This window comes from Oculina patagonica, chromosome 7 (genome assembly GCF_052425735.1).
Source record: "Oculina patagonica isolate OP01 chromosome 7, crgOcupat, whole genome shotgun sequence".
Lineage (NCBI taxonomy): Eukaryota > Metazoa > Cnidaria > Anthozoa > Scleractinia > Oculinidae > Oculina > Oculina patagonica.
Window position 1 is genome coordinate 28401298 of NC_135764.1, and position 23542 is coordinate 28424839.

Consider the following 23542-nt stretch of genomic DNA (forward strand, 5'->3'; position numbering starts at 1 on the left):
ATTACATGATAAATTTGTTACATTTTTAGCCATGCATGGTCACTGCACTATGCATGCAGATTTGCCTCTACAAAAATTAACACGGTTTTATTGCCTCGATGGTTTTGGCTGATTTGGCACTCTTCATTTTCCAGCGCTTGCCTTATGGTGCAAGATTGCAATGAATGCTGTTGTTTCAAGTTCCTATATATATATTGGCTCATTGGTTATTAGAAATACTTTTAAATGATTGGCCAGAGTCGGTTATACTTTTAGGCAGTAGGACAGAAAAATTTGCTGATTTATGCAAAGCAGTCCCTGTATTAACTCTCAAACTGATTTCGCATTTGAAGGGAATTGAGTGCACCACCGCTGTGATCAAAGAGCACACGAAACCATGGCTCAACAACTGAGGGAAATTATTTTGGCACTTTTTGTAGTGTCATTAATGTTTTCCACCATTGCCAGCCAACAATGTAAAGGCGACAGTTACTCCATCTATCGAAAGATGTTGAAGGACCACACCTTTAAGACGTTCAAGGCCAGACCACGCTCAATTGACTGCATAGAGGCGTGCAACGCTGACGATAGATGTCAGAGCCTTAACTACGTTATGTTAAATGGTATCTGTGAACTGAACAACCGAACTAAGGAGGCCAGACCAAAGGACTTTGTCGAAGATGTTGACAGATATTACATGCTGAAGAGCCCTAGAGGTACTTTTGTCACAAGTCTTTGAGCCTAAAATTAATATCACTGGCCAGGAAAACGTTTTCGTTATCAGTAAATATAAATTAACACTATTTTACTTTCTCAGTTTCCCTCGGTTCGACCCCTGAGCTGCCTGCTGATTCGTGTGCAGAGATCAAGGCCAGCGAAGGAAGAGATGTGGCCAGCGGTAATTACTGGTTGGATCCCACGAGATCTGGAAAGCCTATTCTGGCTCGTTGTGATATGAAAACAGAAAGTAACCAAAATACACTGATAGTTTTATTTGTAAAATCTGTGCAACTTTTGTATGTTAATCATATAAATTAATGGCTGTATTTCGTTGTTTTTATTGTTGCACAGTTGCTGACTTCTGCATCAAGCATCAGTGTTTAAACAATGCAACCTGCGTGAACCGTCACCTGAACTACACGTGCGCGTGCAAGAAGGGGTGGACTGGAAACTATTGTGAACGAGGTAAGTTGCATTCTGATCCCCACAGCCAACTTATTTTTTTTTTCCGATAACTGAGCGAATTCTCGCGCGCTGATTGGCTATTCTTATTGTCAATAAGAGAACAGAAGCATGAAACTCGTTGCTGACGCAATCAGCGAAGGTTTTGTCAAACTTTTCAGCACTGATTTAGCGCTGTATTCTTGATGAGGCGAGAATTATACTACAAAACTAGAAGTCTTCAATGAGGAAATCATCTAAAATTTATCGGTTGAAACTTAAGAAACCATTGCAATCTGAGAGCGAAAAGATGAAGATGAACACTTTGACAATTCTATGACGCAATTTATCATAAATAACAGGACAGACGCATAAAAAACTGATGTCAATTTGTTAAACTTGCCCGGGGCATAGGAGGACCTTGGACAAGTCTAAGGAGAAAATTATCGTCGCACAAGCTGTATTAAGAAGTGTATTCGACGACACAAACACGCCCTAAGTTTTGCAACATTGTTCATGTAAACTTGACAAGTGATTTTTTTTCATTAGATATTGACGAATGCAAAGATGGTCTCCATGATTGCCATGGTAACGCCACATGTAAAAATACCAAAGGCTCATTCAACTGCACCTGCAAAGAAGGATTTTTAGGAGACGGAAAAATCAGCTGCCTTGGTGAGTGAGAAAATGTGCTTGTTAACTGAATAAAACCACACAAAACTTAAAGAAGTTTTTCTTTTTTTTTAAGTTGATTCTTTAAATTTTTGTGGAGGCACGGTAACTGTTTGTTGTGTGGACTTTAAAGTCTACACATTGTTGTGATGCAGTTATTTTCCGATTGGGGGGTCACTTTCCGTGATAACTCGGGTTAGTGCTTTCAGAAGTTTTTGACAGTGATCGCAGAATCCGAAGTTTCGGTGAGATGGGCAGCCAAGGCAGTAAACCCAGAAATTCGAACAGTATCGAGTAAGTCGCACTTTATTCTTGAATCTATTCGTTCACAATACTTTCGATCTATTATTCACACATCTTTCGAAGAGCGTGTGATGGCTGGAAAATATACATCAAGGAACAACTTCAAAGGCAGCGGTGGCATAGATGAAAAGTGAAATAACATTCGCGACGGCTAAAAATCTGCATATCTAATGAGCTGAACTGCGGTCGTAGGTCACGTTTCTTTTTTTTCACACTTTTGCTGTTATTTTACTACCTTCTACGTAGATGTGAGATTATACACCATGATCGATATAAGGCTTAACCAATCAAATTATTAAACAAGGTAAAGTTCTAACACGCTTAGTCATGTCCATAAAACTTAGAACTGACCTTTGCATAATTTTCATAATTCCAATTTAGGTTTGGACGCATGCAATTGCCATACCAACGCCACATGTGAGAATATCAAAGGCTCAATCAAATGCATGTGCAAAGAAGGATTCGTTGGAGACGGAAAAAACAGTTGCGAAGGTGAGTTTAATGAAATTGGGACAAAACCCTCACACTAGTTAGAAAATTCTCCAGAATGCGGCTTCCACCCCTAGTCCTTGGGGTTATTGAAACCCACTATGCCAAACTTTACGACTCCATTCGCAATCTCTATATACGTATGTATGATAACTACTTTATGTAGCAAATATGAAATGAAACTAACCCAGTTTTTCCCACATGCACAGACGTGGACGAATGTGAAGATCCTAATGCCTGCCCAGTGCAATCATCATCATCATGTGTCAATTCTCTTGGCTCATACCGCTGTAACTGTCTGCCTGGCTGGAGAAACCAAGACCCTCGCACATGTGTGGACATTAACGAGTGTTCTGAAGGATCATCCAGCTGCCCAACCAACTCAAGTTGTCTGAACGCACAGGGTTCCTACCAATGCCAGTGTAACCCCTGCTATTATATGTCCAACAATACGTGCCATGGTAAGTGGGTTTCCTGTTTCTGTTTTGTTTCTTTGTTTGTTGTTTTCATTTTAACATCCCTTGCTTGCAAACAGTTTTTGTTTCACCTTGGTAATGTAGTTACAAATATGTGTGACCATCTCGGAATAAGGTGTTCCTAAAACGTAACTCCCCAAAGAAAATCCCCTTGTCCAGTATAACTTTTTGAAATCTTTTGTAAGGAACGTTAATACACCGCCAAACATAAGCAGACTATTGAACAGTATTGTCAACAGTAAACTTCACTTGGGTTCGAAATCTTCTCAAGAAAAGCATTGACACGATCCTAAGCCGTTGGGTAAAAGAAGCCTGCACCGTGCAAATAATTCACTTATTCTGTCAGCTATGCCTTCATGGGAAAGATTAAACCCGCAAAACGACCTTGCTCCCAATGTGTGCCTTCATACATAGCTCAGTTGGTGGAGCATTACGCTGGTATTTGCGCAACCGCCAGGGAAGGAGTGCCTTTCGGAAAAAAAAACGCCTTTTCACAGGTTATTATTCGCGGGTTCGAATTTTGTTAAAATCCTGATGCTACCTGCCCCCAGAAATACCGTATACGTCACTATGTTATGGAAACCAATGACGACCGCAATTCACACATTTTTTTTCAAGGTGATTGCCGGTTAGAGCAGCGTTGCTCCTACATCATTGCATATACCAGCTACAAAACGTTTTACACCGTAAAATGTGGTTGGTGGGGTTGGTACAGGTGCAACACATCAAAGTAGGTGAATTACATTGGTAGATATGATTAACTTACTTACTTACGGTTTTGTACTTGATGACGCATTGTAATGCATACGGATTAGTCGAAATGATACTACAACATGGAACGTCTCCGATTTGCGTTCCGAAAGTGGCATTTTGACGGAGTTCAGTTATTATGGAATTTCTCGGAAACAAATAGATATTCAAGCAAACTAAGTATGCAAAAATATGTTTTACATAAAGACCTACTAATGTTAATAACATTAGCGCAATCCATTTTTCGATACTTTCCAAAAAAAATTTGACCGAGAGTTTGATTTTGGAATTAAGTGCTCCTAAATTAGCAATCAAGGAGGAGCATATGGTAATATGTGCAACAGGATTCTCTAATTCTGTTTCGTTTGGCCAACACATTGACGGAGTTAATGACATCGACCAAAATTTTACAATTTGTCTTTCAAAAATGTTTGTTCCAGAGGTGGGCGACTTTGATTTCTACGGCTGTAAAGCCCGGGCCAAACGAGCACCCCTCTGTAACAGACCAAGTGTAATCTTCATTCTCACCGGGTTTTCGGAAAAAACGTCACTGGGTTGGCCAATTTCCCACTGGGTCGGCTTATTTGGGCTGGTTTTTAAATAGGTTTATTCGACAAAAGTCATACTGTACAGTCACTAGGAAAGCATAAAAATAGGCGGGTAAAATCAAAATATCAGCTGGGTACCGGGGAGACCAAATTTCCACTGGGTAGAGGAAAATAATCCACTGGGTCGGGTTCCACTGGGTCTGTTACAGAGGGGTGTAAACGAGGATGAGAATTGATGAGAGTTCAAACTCTCACTCTCGTTTGGCATGGAACTGTCATGCACTCTCGTCGACCCTCATGCGCTCTCATCAGCATAGAACGTGTTCAAACTTTTCATGAGAGTCGATGATATTTTTTATTGTATTTATATTTAGTATTAGTGTAGCTTTTAGTTTTTAGCAGTGTCCCCTAATTAGTATGGTATTATTTTCCAGGCTATAAGGCTTTGAAACTTAAATAAAGTTTCATCATCATCACGGACTCTTGTTTGGTCCGTGTTGATGATACTGGATGAGAGTTGATGAAAACTCTCACGAGAGTCAACTCTCATCAACTCTCGTCCTCATTTGGCCCGGGCTTAATGCTCTAAATACGAGACTACGTAGTAAGGAAGAAATACGTTTGGTAAGAAAGGCTCTATCCCCACCTCAGTCAATCTTATTTATTATTTGTATCTTCACAGGTATATAAAGACGACAAAACGCATTCTGAAATGTTATTATGTGTCGGTTCCTAACCGTATTGGAGCGAATTGTCCTTGCGGGCCGGGCTCTCTTGAGCGAAGACGCAGAGAAGTGGAGACTGTTCTGAACTAAAGGAAGCGCATGCAACCAAAGCTTTCTATTAGTGTAAAAGTTTGAAAGGATTTAAAATTCGAAAAAATCACTTTTCCTTCTAAAAGTTTTAAATAAATGAATAAACAAGAGTCAATAAGAGTGTTAAAAATCTTTCTTGTTGTCTTTTGCTGTGTTTTTGTAGCTTCTAAATGGCGTCCTGGATACCGTTTTGGGTGCGTTTCTTAAATTCGTACACGGTGACCCCTGACGTACCCGTACATGTACTAAAATGCGTACCCCACAGGTTCGACGAAACTCGCCCAAATAAAAACAGAGCCAGAAGCCAGGGGCCAGGAGCCTTTTAGAAACTATAAAAACACGAGAAAAGTACACCAAGTGAGGCTTTTAAAACCTTTTATTCACCATGTTTACTTTGTTTAGTGTCAGCTTTGAAGAAAAAGTATTTTTAATCGAATTTTAGTTACATACAAACTTTTACACTTATTAGGCTTAAGCAAACTAATTTTAATCAAGTCAAAGGGGTTTCCATTTAATTTAAAGGGGTTTGATTCATAGACTCTTAGTCTAAGAAGCTGTACCTGAGTTGCTGAACCAATGGGGGAACAAGTACTAGTGAAGACTTACTGCCTTAGCCTGCGGTGTTTGTAAACCATGTTACTAAGCAGTGTGAGGTGTTCTCATTGTGCCGCGCAGGCGTGACAATTTTTGAAGAACTCGCGAGTGTTCATCAGCTGTTTTGTGATTGGATAACGAAAGTTTAAATTCTCTGAGTTGCGCAACGAAGCTTTGACACAAACAGCATTTGTTCCCTCAACTGTACAGACAGCCCATCCTGCAAATTATTGGCTCTAAGATAGTGTTTTAACTTTAAACTACTTGTCTAAAGCCTCACAAAGTTATTGTTATGCTGCAGATAGAGCGGTTTTCACTTGAGTATCGAAAGTAATTTGCGTTTGCTTTGGTTTTGCATTACTACGCTTAGTGATTGGTTTAAAAATCTCGCGTCATTTTCTCAACCAATCAGAAGTAAAACCAAAACCAATCGTGACTCGCACACGTAAGTTTTCCCGCGCTTTGCGCTGGCTATATGTATTTGCTTCGACTTTTGATTGGTTCACTGGATTGCCTGTGTCCTTTGTGATTTACCAGAGTGACTGTGATCACTTTGGTTTTGGCTTTACGACACTCAATTGAAAACTGCTCTAATGATTTGGTAAGTCAGAAATTATACACAAAACGTCGGCCACGACAAAACCATATCGGTATAAAAATTAGGCTAAAACAAGCTTTAATGCTATAAAAAAGCCTTCATTTCTCCATATTTAGACTTACATTAACCTCAAAACAGAGCGGTGTTCAATTGATTGTCGAAATTAATTCACCGATTTGCTTTAGTTTTGCATCTCGCGTCACTTTCTGGACCATTTAGAAGTAAAACCAAAACCAATCGTGACTCGCTCGCGCACGTTTTCCCGCGCTTCGTTACGGTTAAATGTATTTGCTTCGCGTTCTAATTGGTACACTGGATTGTCTGTGTCTTTTGTGATTGCCCAGTGTGATTACTTTAGTTTTGGTTTTACGACACTCAATTGAAAACTGTCCCTGTAAGGGGTAGTTACGGTAACACCGGCTTACTATGGGTCATATGGTGTTGTCGCGACATTGAGCGACCTTTTTTATTTAGAAAAAAAAAAGATCCTTTAGAAGCTCTAGTGTTGCTTACTGTTCAGTTACTCCGAGTAATCGGTATCTGATTCTCTTGATATGATACGGTAGTGACCAGTAGTGGCTTGATATGTGAACAGAATTCTCCCAACTAGTACTACACGATGTATGGGAAACCTGTGGAGAGAATTTGTGCATTGATGCACTACCTAGATAAGTAAGTATTAAAAACCAACAACGCAAGAGGATATCTTGCTTTAGCAACATGCACGATTGACAACGTTTTCATTTGGAATAGCAGTAGTTTGAACTTATATCGTTTAATAATCTGTTCTTTAACAGTTAATTTCCTTAGCATCAAAGTAGACAAGTCGCACATTTCGTGACGGCATGTAGAAACTTGTATACTTTTAGGTTTGGGGTTTTAGATTTAGACATACTGGGCTCTATTTGATAAAGCCTGTGAACCGAGTAAAGGAGAAGATCGAAGGCAAAAGAGGAAGTCGGTGAGGAAAACCAGCCGAGAGGAAGCTCGGTTGATATTAGCTAACTCGGCTACGGCCTCGTCCGCTAAGTATTAGGGGATATTCCGACAGATTTCGCAGGATAATTGTTCAATGTTCATATCAAAATTATGAGCAGAAGTGGGGGGGGGGGGGGGCGAAGCGTATAGATATGGGTGACGAGTTTCAGTCCAGGCAGAGGATCGCACGACAGGCACGTGTGAAATAGGTGCACGTCGCCGAAGGGGAAGTGGGTGGGTTAAAACTTGGATATAACTTGCAAGCTCGTCACTTGCGAAAGAGGCAGAAAACATGGAATAATGCTTAAATAGGCGATGAGGCCCTTGATTTCCTTGACTTAATGGTCATTAGACCCTATTCACTGGGGCCCTGGAAGCATTTAAGCACTGTGCTCGGGCTTGTATCGTGGGCATTTTCGCAGTAAAAATAGTGAAAATGCATTTCGTTTTGCGATATATTCCTAAGAGCGAGTAACTCCTAACTTTTAGGCCACGTAAACTTGTTTAACTAAGCTTAAGTTAGGTTTATTTGTCTATAAAGGATAGTCTGTAGATAAACTTTCGTTAGGTCACTAATTAGGCCTGTCGTAATAGGACTATAAAAAGCTTGAATGCTATCTAAATAGCTTTATTGTGTTCATTTGTATATAAAAGTATATTTAACGTAACGTCAGTTTGAATTACATAACATAATTTTACACTTTTGTACCCTGGCCTATTTTGGGTCCTACAGACCGTTGAATGGTCACCCACAGCACTCCTTCCTGCAAACTACGTACGGAAGAACATTATGTGACCACACAAAGAAAGCTTGGGGTGAATCTGTTTTCATAGCACATATTTGCATGACATTTGCTTATCGGTATAACCTTAAAAATAGCGAAGTTTAAAGGGACTGTGTCACGGATTTTAACAGATTTTCGAACAGCCAAATTTTATATTTGTGTTCTTGGAAACTTAAAAATAATGGTCCATTTTTTTACAATTGCTATTTTAGAGTACTAAAACTGTCTAAAAGCGCGTTTGGCTGCGGATGGTTAGGATAGAAATGGATTGCAATTTGAAAATCAGAATCAGAACGTTAACAGTTTAGACCAAAAATCTGCCTGCGAAATCCCCGTGACATAGTCCCTTTTTAAGTTGTACATGTGCAAATATAATCACGTACTTATTAAAATAAAAGTAAAGCTCATTTTATAATGCTCTGATTTTTTTTTTTTTATTTTTTCTTCGCTTCTTGGGTGCGTGGGTCGAATAAGGAAACTCAATATGCGAGGATTTCCGAGTTTTGTCTCATGTGAGATTACACAAAGACAAATTATGTATAAAATGTTGGTTATACAACACGCGTGATCTGATTGGATGATTGGTTGGTTTACAAGTGGCTATGTTAATACGATCGCGCTTGCTACTCTTAAAAGGAAAAATTTAAGAAAATTATTATTGATTTTTGGCTTAAAATACATAAAACTGTAGGTTTTGGACCTCAGCCCTTTGGATTGTCCACTAAAACAATTAGACTACGAGCCAGAGTTGTAAGCTCGGCTGCGCCTTGTTTTGCTGACTATATATATGTCTGAATTTATCAAAACCGGGTCAAAGAAAAGTGACGTCAGTATTCTTGAACAAGTACGTTACTGCGCGAATTGGCTTAAAACGCCACAAGAAAGGGAAAAAAAGAAATACAGCGCTGAAAGGTAGAGAAGAGAGAGGAGAAGAGAAAAAAAGACTGACATTCCCTTTAGTTTTTATATCATCGAGTTTGAAGATAGTTTCTGGCAAGAAAAAAACGCGTTTACAGCGATTTGCGCTTTAAACGGCGAAAATTTCCTTGACCTGGTTTTGATAAATTCAGACATAAATACTCCGCGGATGAACACTATCGCGTCAGGTGATCAATTTAAACCAATCAAAATCGGAGAAAATTAAGTGATGAACTATAATCGCTCATAGAAAACTCAGGCTTCAAGTCTAATTGTTAAATAGAAAACAATGGGAGAACCAACCAGCGTAGCGGATTTCCAAAAGAACACGGCTGAGTTTGTACTAATATAATCGCTTTTTATCCTCCAGTTTTGACGTCAACTAATTTTAAACGCTGCAAACTCTAGCAAGTTAAAACACTTTTATACAAGAGAGATTAAAACCGCGATCAAATTTTAATCCTAGATTAGTGTTGATCTGCTTTCGGACTGTGTCACAAATAACTAGACTGCAGTGTCGTTGTGGTTAGGTGGAGTTAAAACGTTTTTCGTCATAACTTTCCCCAGATCAGTCAAGTTCTTCTGGAGTTCTTCGATGGAAGGCAGTGGTTTCCAGTTTCCTCCGCTGTTTGATTCTTTATGATCAATGGCTAGTCGGAAGGCCTTAAGGATTCCTTTTGTCCTTTGAGTTACGGGCTCCTCATCTTGTTGTTGGCGCAATTGTTCTATCTCTTGAATTGCTCTATTCATCTCCTTTATGAGGATCAGCATTAACTTCTTTGGGTTGTTTTTGTTTTCTTTTTCACTGCAATTTTCAGCCTGAGCACCGGCTACCAGAGTTGTAAACTTATCCGCTGATGACTGGAGTCTGGACAAGAGCATTGCGATTCCGCCTTCCTCCTCCTAAAATAGTAATAAAATTGTACCAATATATCATCTTTCGTCTGCCTCACTGTACTTGGTTGTAAACCAGTACGCTCATTTCTGTTTAAAGACACACTTGCTGAACGTGTGCGGGTTCACTAAGCGCCATAGTAGTTGAAATCTAACTTATCCTCAGATCTCTCAACTAGACTTAAGAGCAATGCTTGTAAGTCAATAAAAAAAGTCGCACTTTTTGGCATTGGTTTAAAGTATACATTATCTGGAAGGACTCTAGTTTAGTCGATAACCGCAGAAATGCATCCGCGCGAATTGAGCGGGCTCAACTCAACTTTGCTTACTCATTTTTCATTAGTGTCAAAACGAAAACACTAGCACAGGTAAATCTAGCAAAATCAAAAGTGAACTTCTTCATCCTTTTGATATATGAAGTATTCTGTGAAAATGCAGGAGTCGTTGATTGCGCTGCGCATGAATTCAAGTTTTGCAACACAATATATACTACACATAAATATATTGATAAGAGTGAGGGGCTTAGAAACATAACAAAAAGTGAAAATAAGCCACACAGGATGCCTTTCAGTAGACAATCGTATCCTATTTATGGGAGAATATGTGACGAACAAGGGAAAATTTAAAAGCTTTGCATATAATTGCTGACTTAAAAAAGTGTCCATATTGTGCGAATCAGTTTAAAGGTAAAATGTGTGGTGACGTTCAGAAACCCAGACCAGAAAACGGCCGAAATGCAGTTTGATCTCACTGCATGCCGACTGTCAACCCCTAACATCATTTATTTGAATAAAAAGTGTTCTTTAATGATGCCGCAAACGCTTGTTTTTAGTTTTGCGCAGTGGTTGCTCTCGAGTAATTAATAAAACCGTAAGTCAGTCGGTAAAATTCTCACCTTAACTGCAGTCATTTCAATTTCTTCATGATTCACTTCATCGCCATTTTCATTTTCTCTTCCTGAAATTTTCTGGCTCAGGGTTCCTTGCTCCTCTGGTGCATCAGTTTGGTGACCCTGCGCACTTCCTTCAATGAGACATGACACGCATGAATGAAGTTCTAATGTGTCCTCAGTCAATTCTGTACTTTCCACGGCATTCTCTTGAGTGAGACTTGCAAGTAACCCTTCTTCTTCAGTGGCATCGAGTACGGCGTTTTCCTGTTGATAAACGAGAAGAAATTAAAAAACCAACACTACCGTTAAAAAGTTTTTTAATAAGCAACATCGGCTGCCTCACTAGTAACTGTAACAGAATATCCCAAGTCAAACTTGCAATTAAAATCTGTAGCTACGTACCGAGGGGTCCTCGATTAAGTGGTGCTCAAGCAGCTGTACCTCGATTTCTAGCTCATTTGTAGTCGCTCTTTGTTTCTTTTTAACCTGATATCTTCCATAGCGACGTCGGACAAACAGTAAAACTACAGCTAGCAACACCAAGAGAGCAACTCCTCCACAGCCAAGTACTAGAACGAGCGGAAATGATTTCGGCTTCACTGTTGTATGAAAAGAAAGAAACAAACAAACAAAATAAATTGAAAGGCTATATACTACATATACTGTTGTACTATGGAGAGCGGTACCGGTGGGTGTGTAGGTAACCCCTTCTTCTTGGGTTTTACGAATTATTTTACAATATATCCCAGCGAATTCGCAGAAAACCTGGCAACGAGGTTTTCGAGTTCAAGCCCAGCCAGCAGCCTTTACCAGGGTCTGTCTCGTCCACTGGTGCCTAGCTGGCGAGTAGCAGTCAAAAGCTGGTGGAGGGTGTGGCAGGTGTTAGCTGGGCTTTTGACGTGATAATCTCTAGCCAGGGGGGGAGGTCAGGGACTTATAGTAGCCCGGAGTGTATTGGGGGACGGGCGCCAGGTTCTTGGTAAATCGCTCAGATATATATAGATAGAAATAGCATCACCAGATAGCCCGTTACGTCATATACCGTATTTATTCGATTAAGCGCCCAACCTCGAATAAGCGCCCACCTCCAATAAGCGCCCACCCTGTAGGTGGGAAAAGTTAATAAGCGCCCAGCCTCGAATAAGCGCCCACCCCTAACCCCCTAAAATGAGGATTCAAGAGGAATTTTGATTATTGTTGAAGTTGAGATTAAAATTGACTAAGTACTACTAAGAGACTATCCCAAAGACCGAGTTTTTTTTTAATTTTCTACTGAAAATTCAGCTTTCGTACACCTTCACGCTTAGTTATTACATATTGTTTTCTTGCAAAATAAACATACTACTTGTTAAAAATGGTGACAATTCAATAAGCGCCCAGCCTCGAATAAGCGCCCACCTCGAATAAGCGCCCACCCTCAAGGTCCAAAAATTTAATAAGCGCCCAGGGCGCTTAATCGAATAAATACGGTATATACAGCATAAGACTATTTTGGCTCTCACTTGCTAAGTGGATATTGCCATCCAAAATGGAATTTTTCTACGAGTTCGTTTTTACATTAGCCTAACTTTGATTTTTTAATTTTTTTGTAGTCATAAATAGAACTCAGAAACACAATTATTAGGAAAAACCTCTAACTCTAAAAGTAAGGGCACTGCCATTTCATATCTTTACATGTGATAGCACTGTAAACCCGGCACTGTCAAATCTACCGAAAAGTTTAAAATGCTCGAGTAGTGATTATTGAAAATAAGAAATAGGAAAGTCGGAGTTAATGGCTTACCTTCGCAACTGCTTTTTCCTGGGCATAAGGTAGTTGTAACTTCATATCTGTCTTGCCCTCCAAGTGGAACATTGTTTATTGAAGGGTAAAAGAAAATGTGTTCCTTTTCCGCTCCTGTGCAGCTAAGCATATAGGCATCTCCAGCCACGTTAGACTTCACAGTCGTGGAACACTCAAGAAACTTCATGGATTGTGGTTTATCTTGAGGGGAATATTGAACTGAAATCTTTGTGTGTTTCTTGTTGTCCTTCTCGATGGCTCGGATGAAGTTTTTGAAACGGTCTCTCAGAACAGCCAAGAAAGTGAAAGCTCCCTTTTTCGAGGTGTCTGCTTTGACGTCACTGACAGAACTTCTTATGGCATCAACTGGGTCTGAAAAACACAAAACAATTACAATTGATTATAATACCTAATTTAATAACATTAGATAATTGACAATTATGCTTCGTCCAGCATTTTGACATAAACATAATGACTTCAACTAGCGCTCGGACTCGGACCGCTTGATTTTGACTGTCGTCCGGAGTCCAACGCAAGAACCATTAGGCTCTCATTATTAAGTTACATTCACTTTTTAAGGTCATTGCCCTGTATTGCATTGCGCATCCTTACTGCACAGAATTTTACGCGTAATTAGCGCGCGCGCGAGCACGCGCATATCAACAAAATGGCGGCTTTTTCTATGCTGCTTAGTCCGCGAGAGAAGTAAATTGTCACTTTCTCCTAAACGAGCCTGGTGACCTATCAATTTTTTCTCATATTTTGGGTGTAGCGATCAAATTCTTTCTGTAAAATGAAAACAGATCAATTCATGTGTTTGAAAAATAAATTATCGCTAATATAAAAAAGCCGTACTTTGCCAGTACTCGCAGAGGAATTATAAAGGAATTATATGGAATATACATGATCTTCCTGCTCCTAAACGAATCTGGTGACCCCCCTTTTTTATTTTAAAATTTAAGTTCCCTTAAAGTAATAAACCAGTAGGCGAAGTTTGGTTAAAAATCTATATTCAGTTTTATTTCGGGGCAATGACCTTAACGCTGAAAATTTCAATCCTTTTTCACTTTACAATAACTCAAGTGGCACTATTTTTTCTCTTGGTAGTCATGATGATTACTTACACTGAATACGAATCTTCGTGTCAGCCCATTGCACCAGTCTGTTACTCAATGTCAAGCCAACTCGGAGTCGAGTGTTGGGTGGAAACTCAGGCACAAAGCACGAGACAATAGAATCCTTACATATCCCCTGCTGGGTCTTTTTCGTTCCATTGGCTGTCTGAAATCTGACGTAATACTGCATCCAATCTTCACAGGAAATACCGCTGACAGTCAAATGGACGTTTTGAGCCGGCGAAACAACTGACGGGGTAAGGCTTGTTAATTTGAATGGCTCTGGAATCAAAATAAAGAAATGCATATGCTAAAACCGTGTCGAGGTGTAATAGCGATCGAAAGGATTTGATGTGCGGTTCGCATGCAGGGAACTTTCTGTCAGCCAGTAGATGTCACAAAGGTAGCTTTGAAGGTTGGGGTCGGACTTTTCCGTGGGTAAAAAAGATATTGCTAGCAAGTAAAATAACACACACATAAGAATCACTATAAGAAATCTTGTCCATGACACATTTTACTGTTATTTACAGTAATGTTCTACTTGGGAAATCTTTTAACCCCATCGATTATCAAACTCATGCACGAAAAGCTCGCAGCCATCGCTTGGAATTATCATGACTTGGCAGACGTAATGAGCTTAATTGTCAAACGTCAAACCATCAATTAATTGAACAATGTCAATAAATTAAGAAATAAATGTAAATTGAGGGACACAATCGCATCGAGCAAATCATAAATTATTTGACACCATTCGTCCTCCCAAGGTCACTGAGTGAAGGCGTCCATGCTGTTCGATTATCCAAACGACAAGTGACATATCCGCCACCCTACCCTCCAAGGTAAAATAGAGCTCAGATCTTTTATACCGCCCTTTCGTCATGAAAATACTTGCGGAATCACTTTGTGGGTTATATAATTGCTCATGTCAACAAATCCAATCCAGAAATAGCAACAGCGTTTTCTAAGAATTTTGATGTCTCTTTTCGTAGTTGGAATGAATACGTTGCCTGGCAATTCTGCTATTGTGTAAAATGGAATCTATAAGTGAGGGCTTATGCAATTGACTATGTAACCAATATGCAGTGTAATAATTAGCTGACCAAAGAGAATCATAGCCTTTTTTGGAGTCATTGTGAATCAAATAAGTAAAGCTCGTGGAAATATTTTCAATACAAAGATTAGCGAAAGTTATATACGACGTTTCGTCATCGTCGGATGTCATTGTCAAGTGAAACGTTTGGCGTTAGTTTTGCATATAAATACGTATACAATTATGCCGATAAGGGGACAAGTGAAGTGAAAATTAGGAAATTAAACAAACAATTTTGCTCTGATTGAGTCTGATTGTGTATTGAGTGTTGGCTGAAGTTCTCTGATATATAACTTCTGGAATCGGAAATCACATCAAGAATGAACACAATATGGAGCCAAAAAACCTCGAAGACCATTTCACCATCTTAAGGTCGCGGGGGATACCAACAGCATGAATAAATTCATGAAGGGAAATTTTGCTTGACCTGCATCTTTTAAAACGCTTATTTCTCGGCTGTTATGGGTGCGATTAAGCTCAAAATTTACAGAGACATAACGAAATGATGAAAGATTGTGAATGTCATCTTTTATTTGGTAGATTGCATTTTACGGCGATGTTATAGCCTCGTTAGTGCCAAATTGGGAAGAACATGATTTTGTGGCAGAGTTTGCGGAACGAGTAGAAGACAGCACACTGCGATTTTGTCAAAAACTAATCAGTCAATACCTCTAGAGTGTCATAACAGAAGCAGATTTTTTAATTTAAAGTTTGCCAGCAAGTTATGGCGGTTTAAGTGCGCAAATTTGAATTTAATGTCTTCTACCTCTTTCTAAAAGCGCTCTTTTAAAATTCCGCTTCTGTTATGACACACTACAGTATTCATAGTTTACCTATCTGCAGTGGCAAGTCATGAAGTTCTGTATCCGCGCTGTATTCTCTGCCACAAAATTGTCGGAAAAGTCCAAACTTTGAGATTTCCGAAGGTGTCCCGACCTAAATACGATCATTTTGCCAAGGAGAGATGTAATTATGGTAATTATATTCCACGCTTTTATGGTGAGAACAATGCGTTTTCAAAAAGGACACGATTGTTTATGCCAAATATTTTTGTGATTACTCTGAGTACACTAGTTGCAGAAATAGTCAAATTTAAATAAAAATAAGCTCAAAGACTTCCTACAATCTATATGAACGTATATCGCTAAGTGTTGTTTTAAATTGGTTAAAATATCAAAGAAACAGGGATTTTTTACAAATCACGCGCACGCGCCCATATTTTTCTCCAGTCATAAATATCTCGTAAAGTTGTCGATGTGAGTCGTTGTACTTCGTGCATACGCTTTAAATAAATGCATAATGATGAGCCTAAGGTGTCCCCCGCGACCTTAAAGAAATGCAAGAGTAAACTTGACTGCCTAATATATGAAATGTTGTATATCAGAGAACTTCAGCCAACACCCAATACTCTGAAAATACACAATCAGATTCAATCAGAGCAAAATTGTTTGTTTAATTTTCTAATTGTCACTTTAACTACTTGTCACCTTATCTGCATAATTGTATACGTATTTACATGCAAAGAACTAACGCCAAACATTTCACTTGACAATCCGACGATGTCGAAACGTCGTATATTACATTCACTAATTTTTATATGGAAAACATTATGAATCATAATGTGAATGTTGCCAACAGTTTAGATAAAAAAAGTCAATCAATGTCTGTATGAGAAAGAAATCGTTCTTTCTTGATAACTACTAACCGTGAAAATATAGAGGCTTTTTTGTTTTAAACAGCTTCCCATCAACATCAAGATGAACGGAAACTCTGTCAATATTCCGCATCGGTGGTGTGTCACAAAAGATGAAACCATCTTCCATTCTGGCCGGCACTGAGATGTCTTTGAATCGACACTGAAGACTACTGTTTGACGTCACATTCAGTTCTCCGTTAGTTTTTAGCGTCAGGGTTGTGATTGCTCTTATAGGGACGACCGCTGGCTGAAATGCTTGTATTTCTAACTGCAAAGCTAAAAGTTAAAACAACAAAAGTTAAAACACAAGGAAAAAGTCCTGAATGCAAACCGGCAACATTTTTTCTACCTTTAGGAGAGAAAAGGCGATAGAGTATAGTATTTATTACTTTCATTATTTAAACATTTCCAGGTAAATTGTTGCAGCAACACTATCTTAATATTCACATAATGACCTGCTTCAGTTACATCGTTAGCGGCTACACAAATGACATGATTAGAAGCTATTCCCGCAAACTAATTCATCCTATCCCGGGACTACAAAATTTTGCTTTACAGACACAAATAGTCAATGGTCTGAACCCAGGAGTATCAGCATTTCATAAAGTGTAATCGTCCGGGTGTGAGTAGTTCTGAAAAGAACTGTTGTTGGCGACTGACGTTTCAACAACCTGAGCGGAAGTCATCTTCAGAGTCAAGTGAAAAGTTGTCGTCAGTCGATGATGTTAGAAGTCTGGTCCGTTGAAGCTGATTGGTCAGTTTAGCCGTGATGGTATTGGCTGTAAGACTCATGTAAACTGACCAATTACTGCTGACAAACTTTACACGAGTCTTATAACCCTTAACATCACGGCTAAACTGACCAATCAGCTTCAACGGACCAGACTTATAACATCATCGACTGACAACAACTATTCACTTGACTTCTGCTCAGGTTGTCGAAACTTCAGCCACCAACAGCAGTTCTTTTCAGAACTACTCCCACCTGGACGATCACACTATTTGAACTACAGACAAAAATATAACTAAATGTTAATATTGTTAGTAGTTAAGTACTAGTCAATTGTAGTTGCTGTACTATCGAGCCTATTCAGTACAGACATCTAAGGAACATGAAAGAATGTCCCTATAGTGGATTTGTCTGTAACACAGAGGTATAGGTTATATGAAATCTGGTCTCTTTTGAACCAGGAAAGCTGTTCGTAATAGGGAGGTGTTCGCATAATGAAAAATCAAATCACTCGTGGGAAATTTCATAGTATATCACCCCAAACCATTACAACACTAGTCTATAGGAGGGGGGGGGGGGGGGGGGGGGGGAGGAGGATGGGAGGCTACCTGTACATGACCTTCCATCTCCTTTGTATCCACTACGACAGCGGCAGATATGGGACCCTTCTGTATTGGTACAAAGGGCGTTGGAGTGGCACTCATTTAGCTCATCATTCTTGCACTCATCGATGTCTACAATGGAAAAATTGGAACTTAGACATCATTTCCCATTCTCGTCCCCATAGCCCTTTCGTTTCTCTTAGCCGGCTTGGCACGAGAAAACGAAGGGCTCTGGGGACATAGGATTTTTGAATTAATTCGAATTGTTTTGATTGGCTGTTTGGAACAAAGAATAACTAAACGGAAGTCGAAAACGTAACGACTCTCTCATACATAATTTTGAAACGTCGTGACTGCATACATGAAGACCGGAAGTCCTATAATCTAGGACTGAAAATCCTGTGTCCCCAGAGCCCTTCGTTTCCTCGTGCCAAGGCCCTCCCGGCTAAGGGAAACGAAAAGGGCTATGGGGACGAGAATGCATCATGTCCCATTTCACTTTATCCATTGTCGATGACAATGTATACAAACGTTATACGGATTAATATTATCAGCAATAAATTGCACCAACCTGTGCAGTTGTACCCATCTCCTTGGAAACTAACATTACAGACACATACAGGAGGTCCACCATGTTCCTGGCAAAATGCGTTTGTACCACATGATGGAAAACAGCCAGTGTTGTTACCTGAATAGTAGAAACAGTTGACAATTTAAATTCTAGTAAATAAACTTGATCGTAGGCCGGTCTCTTGATATTCTTGATATAGGAGCAATCAATGATAAAATACTTATTAAATAATTTCATTGTGACGTTTTTATGCGGGCGTATATATATTTTAGCCCACTGCTCTGATCTAATCAGAAGCAAGAATATGTAAAAATATGGAAGATCCGATACCAGGATTCATTGCAAAAAAAGGTAATAATAGGTTAAAAGGTAAAAAGGTAATAAACTTAGTTTTTATCCGTCGAAGACAGCAGACTGGCTGTTGAAAGCTCATAATTTTAAACAATTTTAGCAGAGAACGCTTTATTACCTTTTTAGAAGCAGGAATGTTAACATAACAAGCCAATCAGAACTGGAAACCATTGACTACTGTTTCTTGCTGGCTGACAGCAATTCAAGCTCCTATTTACTCAAAGCGCTTTCATCTGCAACTACAAACTGTTTTTGAGCTTTATAAAGAACAAAATGATTGAAAAACCTAAGAAGAAGCAAATTCGCAGACTTCTCTATATATTAAGAGAAATTTATCTTAGAGAAATATATCTTTATTTTAGTCTTCTCTATATATTAAGAGAAATTTCAGAAAAGGTCCTGTCAATGAGCGTTTTAACCAGCCCCAATTTGTAGCAAAGGGGTGTAAAGCTTAAAAAATTGGCAAGCAAGCCCGTGAAGGTCAAATTGCAGAAACTAGATAAAGATAGTAAAATTGTAAAATTGTCGAGCTCAAAAGTAAAATTGTCGAGCGAAACCTCCGGCGGTTGAATAGATGCAATTATTCCAACCTACCAGTTCAGTTATAATTGCAATTTTAATTTTAACGCTTGTCAATTACTATTTCTTTGCTGTCTATAGAATTCTGTAGATTTTGACAAATTTTGCGGTTTTATGTCAAGCGCCTGAATTTCAATGAGAAATAAACGCTGACTCGACATCGTCAGTGTTCAAGATATCGCTTACTGTCTTTGATACCTTCTCTAAATGCCCTCTGTATATATAGTAATATACAGTTAAAGTTCTTGAACGTAAATATTTTGGCCCTTTGCAGAGGTCAATTTTGCAAGTCTTTCCTGCGGCTCTGGCTAAAATGAGCATGAGTCGGGCAAAACATATTTACCTCGGATACTCTAAAAAATTTTCTTCCTGCCTTGGGCATGCTCAGGTAAATAAATCAAGCTGAAAATATCAAATTGTATCGTTTTACTATAATTCAAATATACTCCATTATGCTGCTTTTAAGAGCAGCTTTCTTTTATTAAATTCCTCATAGATGGATTGCCTTGTAATGCATAACACACCAAAAAGATGCAAAAGGGAGATACTTACTTGTGCAGTTTTTACCATCACCCTGATATCCACTACGACAGCGGCACATGTAAGAACCTTCGGTGTTGTTACACAGAGCGTTGGGGTCACACTCGTTTGTTCCAGACCTTGCACATTCATCGGTATCTGTAATTTAAAAAAAATGGGACAGCTCAGTTGGATAAAAAGATTCTATAGAGAAAAACAGAAACAGTAGTTTCGAGATAAAGTGCAGGATTGCAAGGATTGAAATGGTTTGAAGTTTATGAAATTCGATTTATTGACAGGATATCAAAAAATCAAACTTGGTATTCTTGGTATTCCGTTATTTTGTCTGTTTGTTTTATATTTCTTTGCTTCTATTACTTTTGACGATGATTTCTTCAGGACAGTGTCCCTTTAAACGAATCACAAATCGTCCTCATTTATTACAGTAATTAACGATCATTAGCAAACACGGTGATGTTTATGCATCAATTCTTCTGCAAAATCATGGAGTTGGAACAGTACCTGAACAGTTTTTTCCGTCTCCGTTGTAACCCTTCTTACAGTTACAGACATATGATCCGTTGGTATTGGCACATAAGGCATTAGCGTTACACTCATTTGTTTCAGCGCTGGAACATTCGTCGATATCTGGAATAAGAAGTAAAAACTACATTTTTATACATTACAGTTAACTATAAATAATAGATAGCGACACCACCATCCAAAATAACAGAATTGCCTACAAATCGAGTTCAACCGGAAAGGAGAAGCGAAAGACTTAGCGAAAGTCTACCAAGATAACCGAGCGTATTCATTAGCCAACTTCGTACAAATTACTCTCTGGTGAGTCTCCGCACACTTGATGCAGGATGGTAGAATTGAAAAAATATGGAGACAATTTTCTCCAGGCCTATAATTATAAGACGGAATCTATCAGGAAATCGAGTAATATTTTAGTCGCACAAAAATCGAGAAACAGAATAATTTTTAAAAAGCTAAAGATGTAAGTAATTATCCGTGATAACACCAACACTAATTTCTTATCAGAGCCTGAGAAAGTGAATTTCAAAGTTCACAAGCTATGGGTTTTAAGCGATTCAGTGGAATTCAGTGGAACTTCGAAATTTGTTTTTTTGTTTGGTGTTGTTAGAAATTTTTTACTTTGATACAAGTTTCCAATAAGGTGTAAATAAATTTTGGTACATAATTTTTTCCAATTAATACTCGAAGTCCTGGCGGATTTCGTCTTGATTCCTTTATTCTCGTGTCACTACGTCTTATTTTACATAATTTCGGGAGAAATTACCAATGTTCCGGTAATTCGAAACTTTACATGGACTATTCCAGTTGTTTTAGATCTTTAGTTTCAAACGGGCATAAAATTGTCATTTCTACAAGCATTAAATTGGCTCAATGAAATTTCCAATTCCAATACCAGAAAGGATGTTTTTGAAATAGCCCTTGCAGTTTTTCATTTACAAGATTTGTTGTGCTTTTGTTTTGTTTTTGTTTTTCTTGCGTGTTTGTGTACCTTGAGGTAACGTGTTACCTAAACGAGTGATGCAGTAAATTTTGCTTATAGTTAAGTTGCCCGACTAAAGTGGGCAAGCTGCAATTTTGGAACAGGGGCTAAAAATGGTTTTTCTGAAGAGAAATTCATATTGAGTCCTTTGGAAATAAGAATTGCGCTTTTGGTGATTATGGTAGTACAGTTGCTAAGAATCAAAAACAGTGTCGTATTTTTAAAAGTACTGAAATGTCACATTACTGAGTACCGCTGCACTTGATTCAAATGGTCTTCAATCAATTCAGTTTCAATTGTTTAAAAGCGTAACCATAAGGTAAATTGTAGTTCTCAAAAGAAACAACATCATGTTACAATTTAAAATTGCAATCTCTTCTCTCACCACTACAGTTTCGTCCATCACCCTGATACCCACTAAAACAGTGACAAGTGTAGGACCCATCAGTGTTGTTGCACAGCGCATTGGGATGGCAATCATTTGCATCATCACTAGCGCACTCATCAACATCTACATCAGGAGAGAATAGGGAAGACCTTACATATGAATTTAAAATTTTAGGCTTTATGGTGTAAGATTCAAATGAGAATCTATAATGATATTAACTTGATTTTTGGTTGTTTAACTTGTACTCATACCAAATCTACCCAGGGTCACTACTTGTTTTCTTCAAAGCATGTATGCAAGTAGCCGAAGCTCCTAATGGTTCTTAATCTGGGGCCAGTTCAGGACTACACTCGCGATTGATCAAACATAAGGCGACGGAAATCATGCATTTTAAGTCAGCCAAATGATTTTTTTCTTAAAGCCTGGAGACATTCGCGCCGGGTTTTTTTTTTAATAAGTTACGGTGTAAAAAAAGGTTTATAAGTCTTTCGATAGAAGTTACTGGATCTTGCGCTTCAAGTTCCAAAAACGCTGCCATTCGGCGCTAAAACCACTGGTTCGAGAAAATCGTATAAATTGCTTTAATTTCTTTTATCAACTCAGTAAGATGTGATCTGTACGTATGTTATTTGTCTCAACCTTTGAGGATATTTAAAATTAAGTTTTAGTTAATGAATATTTGCTCATTTGCTTCCCTAACATGCTCAGTTCTTAACGAGTCAGAAATTAATCGTATACTTCCGCTTTAAACAACTCCGATAAATGTTTAAGATTGAATCCATCAGGAAATCGAGTAATATTAATTTTAGTTGGACAAAAATCGAGTACCAGAATAATTTAAATCCTATTGCGTTATTTTCTACCTTTTTCTAAAAGCTAAAGATGTAAGTAATTATCCGTAATAACACCGACAACAATTTCTTATCAGAGTCTGAGAAAATGAATTTCAAAGTTCACCAGAACCATGTAGCACTAAGTAGCACTAAGTAACCAAGTAGCACTATAGATAAGACACTTGAAACAGTAAGAGAAGTTTGCAATAAGATGTAAATAATTTTGGTACATAATTTTGTCCAATTAATACTCGAAGTCCTGGCGGATTATATTCCGTCGTATGTTTGGATAATTTCAACTGGACACACACCGTTAGCGAAGCAGGACACCATGAAAGCCACAAACAAAAAGAATCGAAACCTCGTCATATCTAGCCACATCATGCTACTTGCAGTCGATAGGTATCCTAGAAAAGAACAAAGATCAATCAGATATCACGCTTTAAAACACATGGAAATATACTGTTTCTTCAACAGGTGCTTATTTACCAGCTTATATTCCGGGGAGAGGTTAATATCGTTTTCGTCCGTTCAACCAAAGCACACAGCATCCCAGCACAAACTGTGGTCTGCGAAAACACTTACAATTAATTAATTTGCATTACCTGGCTCGTTTCAGCGCAAACACGACAATAAATTCGCTGCTAAAATTCTATCAATTCAGTACCTTGGTTAAGGAAACGAAGAAAACACTCAATTGATTTGCATGACCTGCCGTGATCTCGTTTTATCCATAGCCTATCATGAGACTCCTATGGTCTTAGCACACCGGCGCAAGACTATAAAATCAAAACATCTTAATGACTTCATTGCCTAGGGACAGATACAATTATGTTAACGGTACAAAAATAGATTGAATGGACGCAAAATGAAAAGGTGTGACTTATCGTGCCATCGTTCCAGCACAAACA

The 23542-nt window shown here is 38.6% G+C and overlaps 2 protein-coding genes across 5 annotated transcripts; one reads left to right on the plus strand and one right to left on the minus strand.

Annotated features, from left to right (window-relative positions):
• Window positions 1–293: 293 nt before the first annotated feature.
• LOC144660622 (uncharacterized) lies at window positions 294–5295 on the plus strand. The gene is made up of 8 exons (XM_078521296.1): window positions 294–695; window positions 797–946; window positions 1051–1164; window positions 1690–1815; window positions 2497–2607; window positions 2814–3065; window positions 3699–3810; window positions 5061–5295. The coding sequence occupies exons 1-8, from the start codon at window positions 377–379 to the stop codon at window positions 5191–5193; spliced, it is 1317 nt and encodes a 438-aa protein (XP_078377422.1). The 5' UTR covers window positions 294–376; the 3' UTR covers window positions 5194–5295.
• A 2669-nt stretch (window positions 5296–7964) lies between these two features.
• Window positions 7965–23365, minus strand: LOC144660585 (uncharacterized). Of its 4 annotated transcripts, XM_078521239.1 has the most exons (14): window positions 23299–23322; window positions 23121–23200; window positions 22943–23038; window positions 21796–21921; window positions 20411–20536; window positions 19922–20047; window positions 18440–18556; window positions 17875–18000; window positions 16546–16812; window positions 13760–14032; window positions 12636–13007; window positions 11255–11451; window positions 10856–11116; window positions 7965–9969 (listed from the first exon to the last, which is right to left on the minus strand). In XM_078521239.1, exons 3-14 carry the CDS (start codon window positions 23013–23015, stop codon window positions 9571–9573), a joined length of 2463 nt encoding a protein of 820 aa, XP_078377365.1. In that variant the 5' UTR covers window positions 23016–23038; window positions 23121–23200; window positions 23299–23322; the 3' UTR covers window positions 7965–9570. The 4 variants fall into 4 exon arrangements, with proteins under 4 accessions (XP_078377365.1, XP_078377367.1, XP_078377366.1 ...); XM_078521241.1 differs by lacking the exon at window positions 23121–23200 and having other exon boundaries at window positions 23299–23365; XM_078521240.1 differs by lacking the exons at window positions 23121–23200; window positions 23299–23322 and adding an exon at window positions 23237–23297.
• Window positions 23366–23542: the final 177 nt, after the last annotated feature.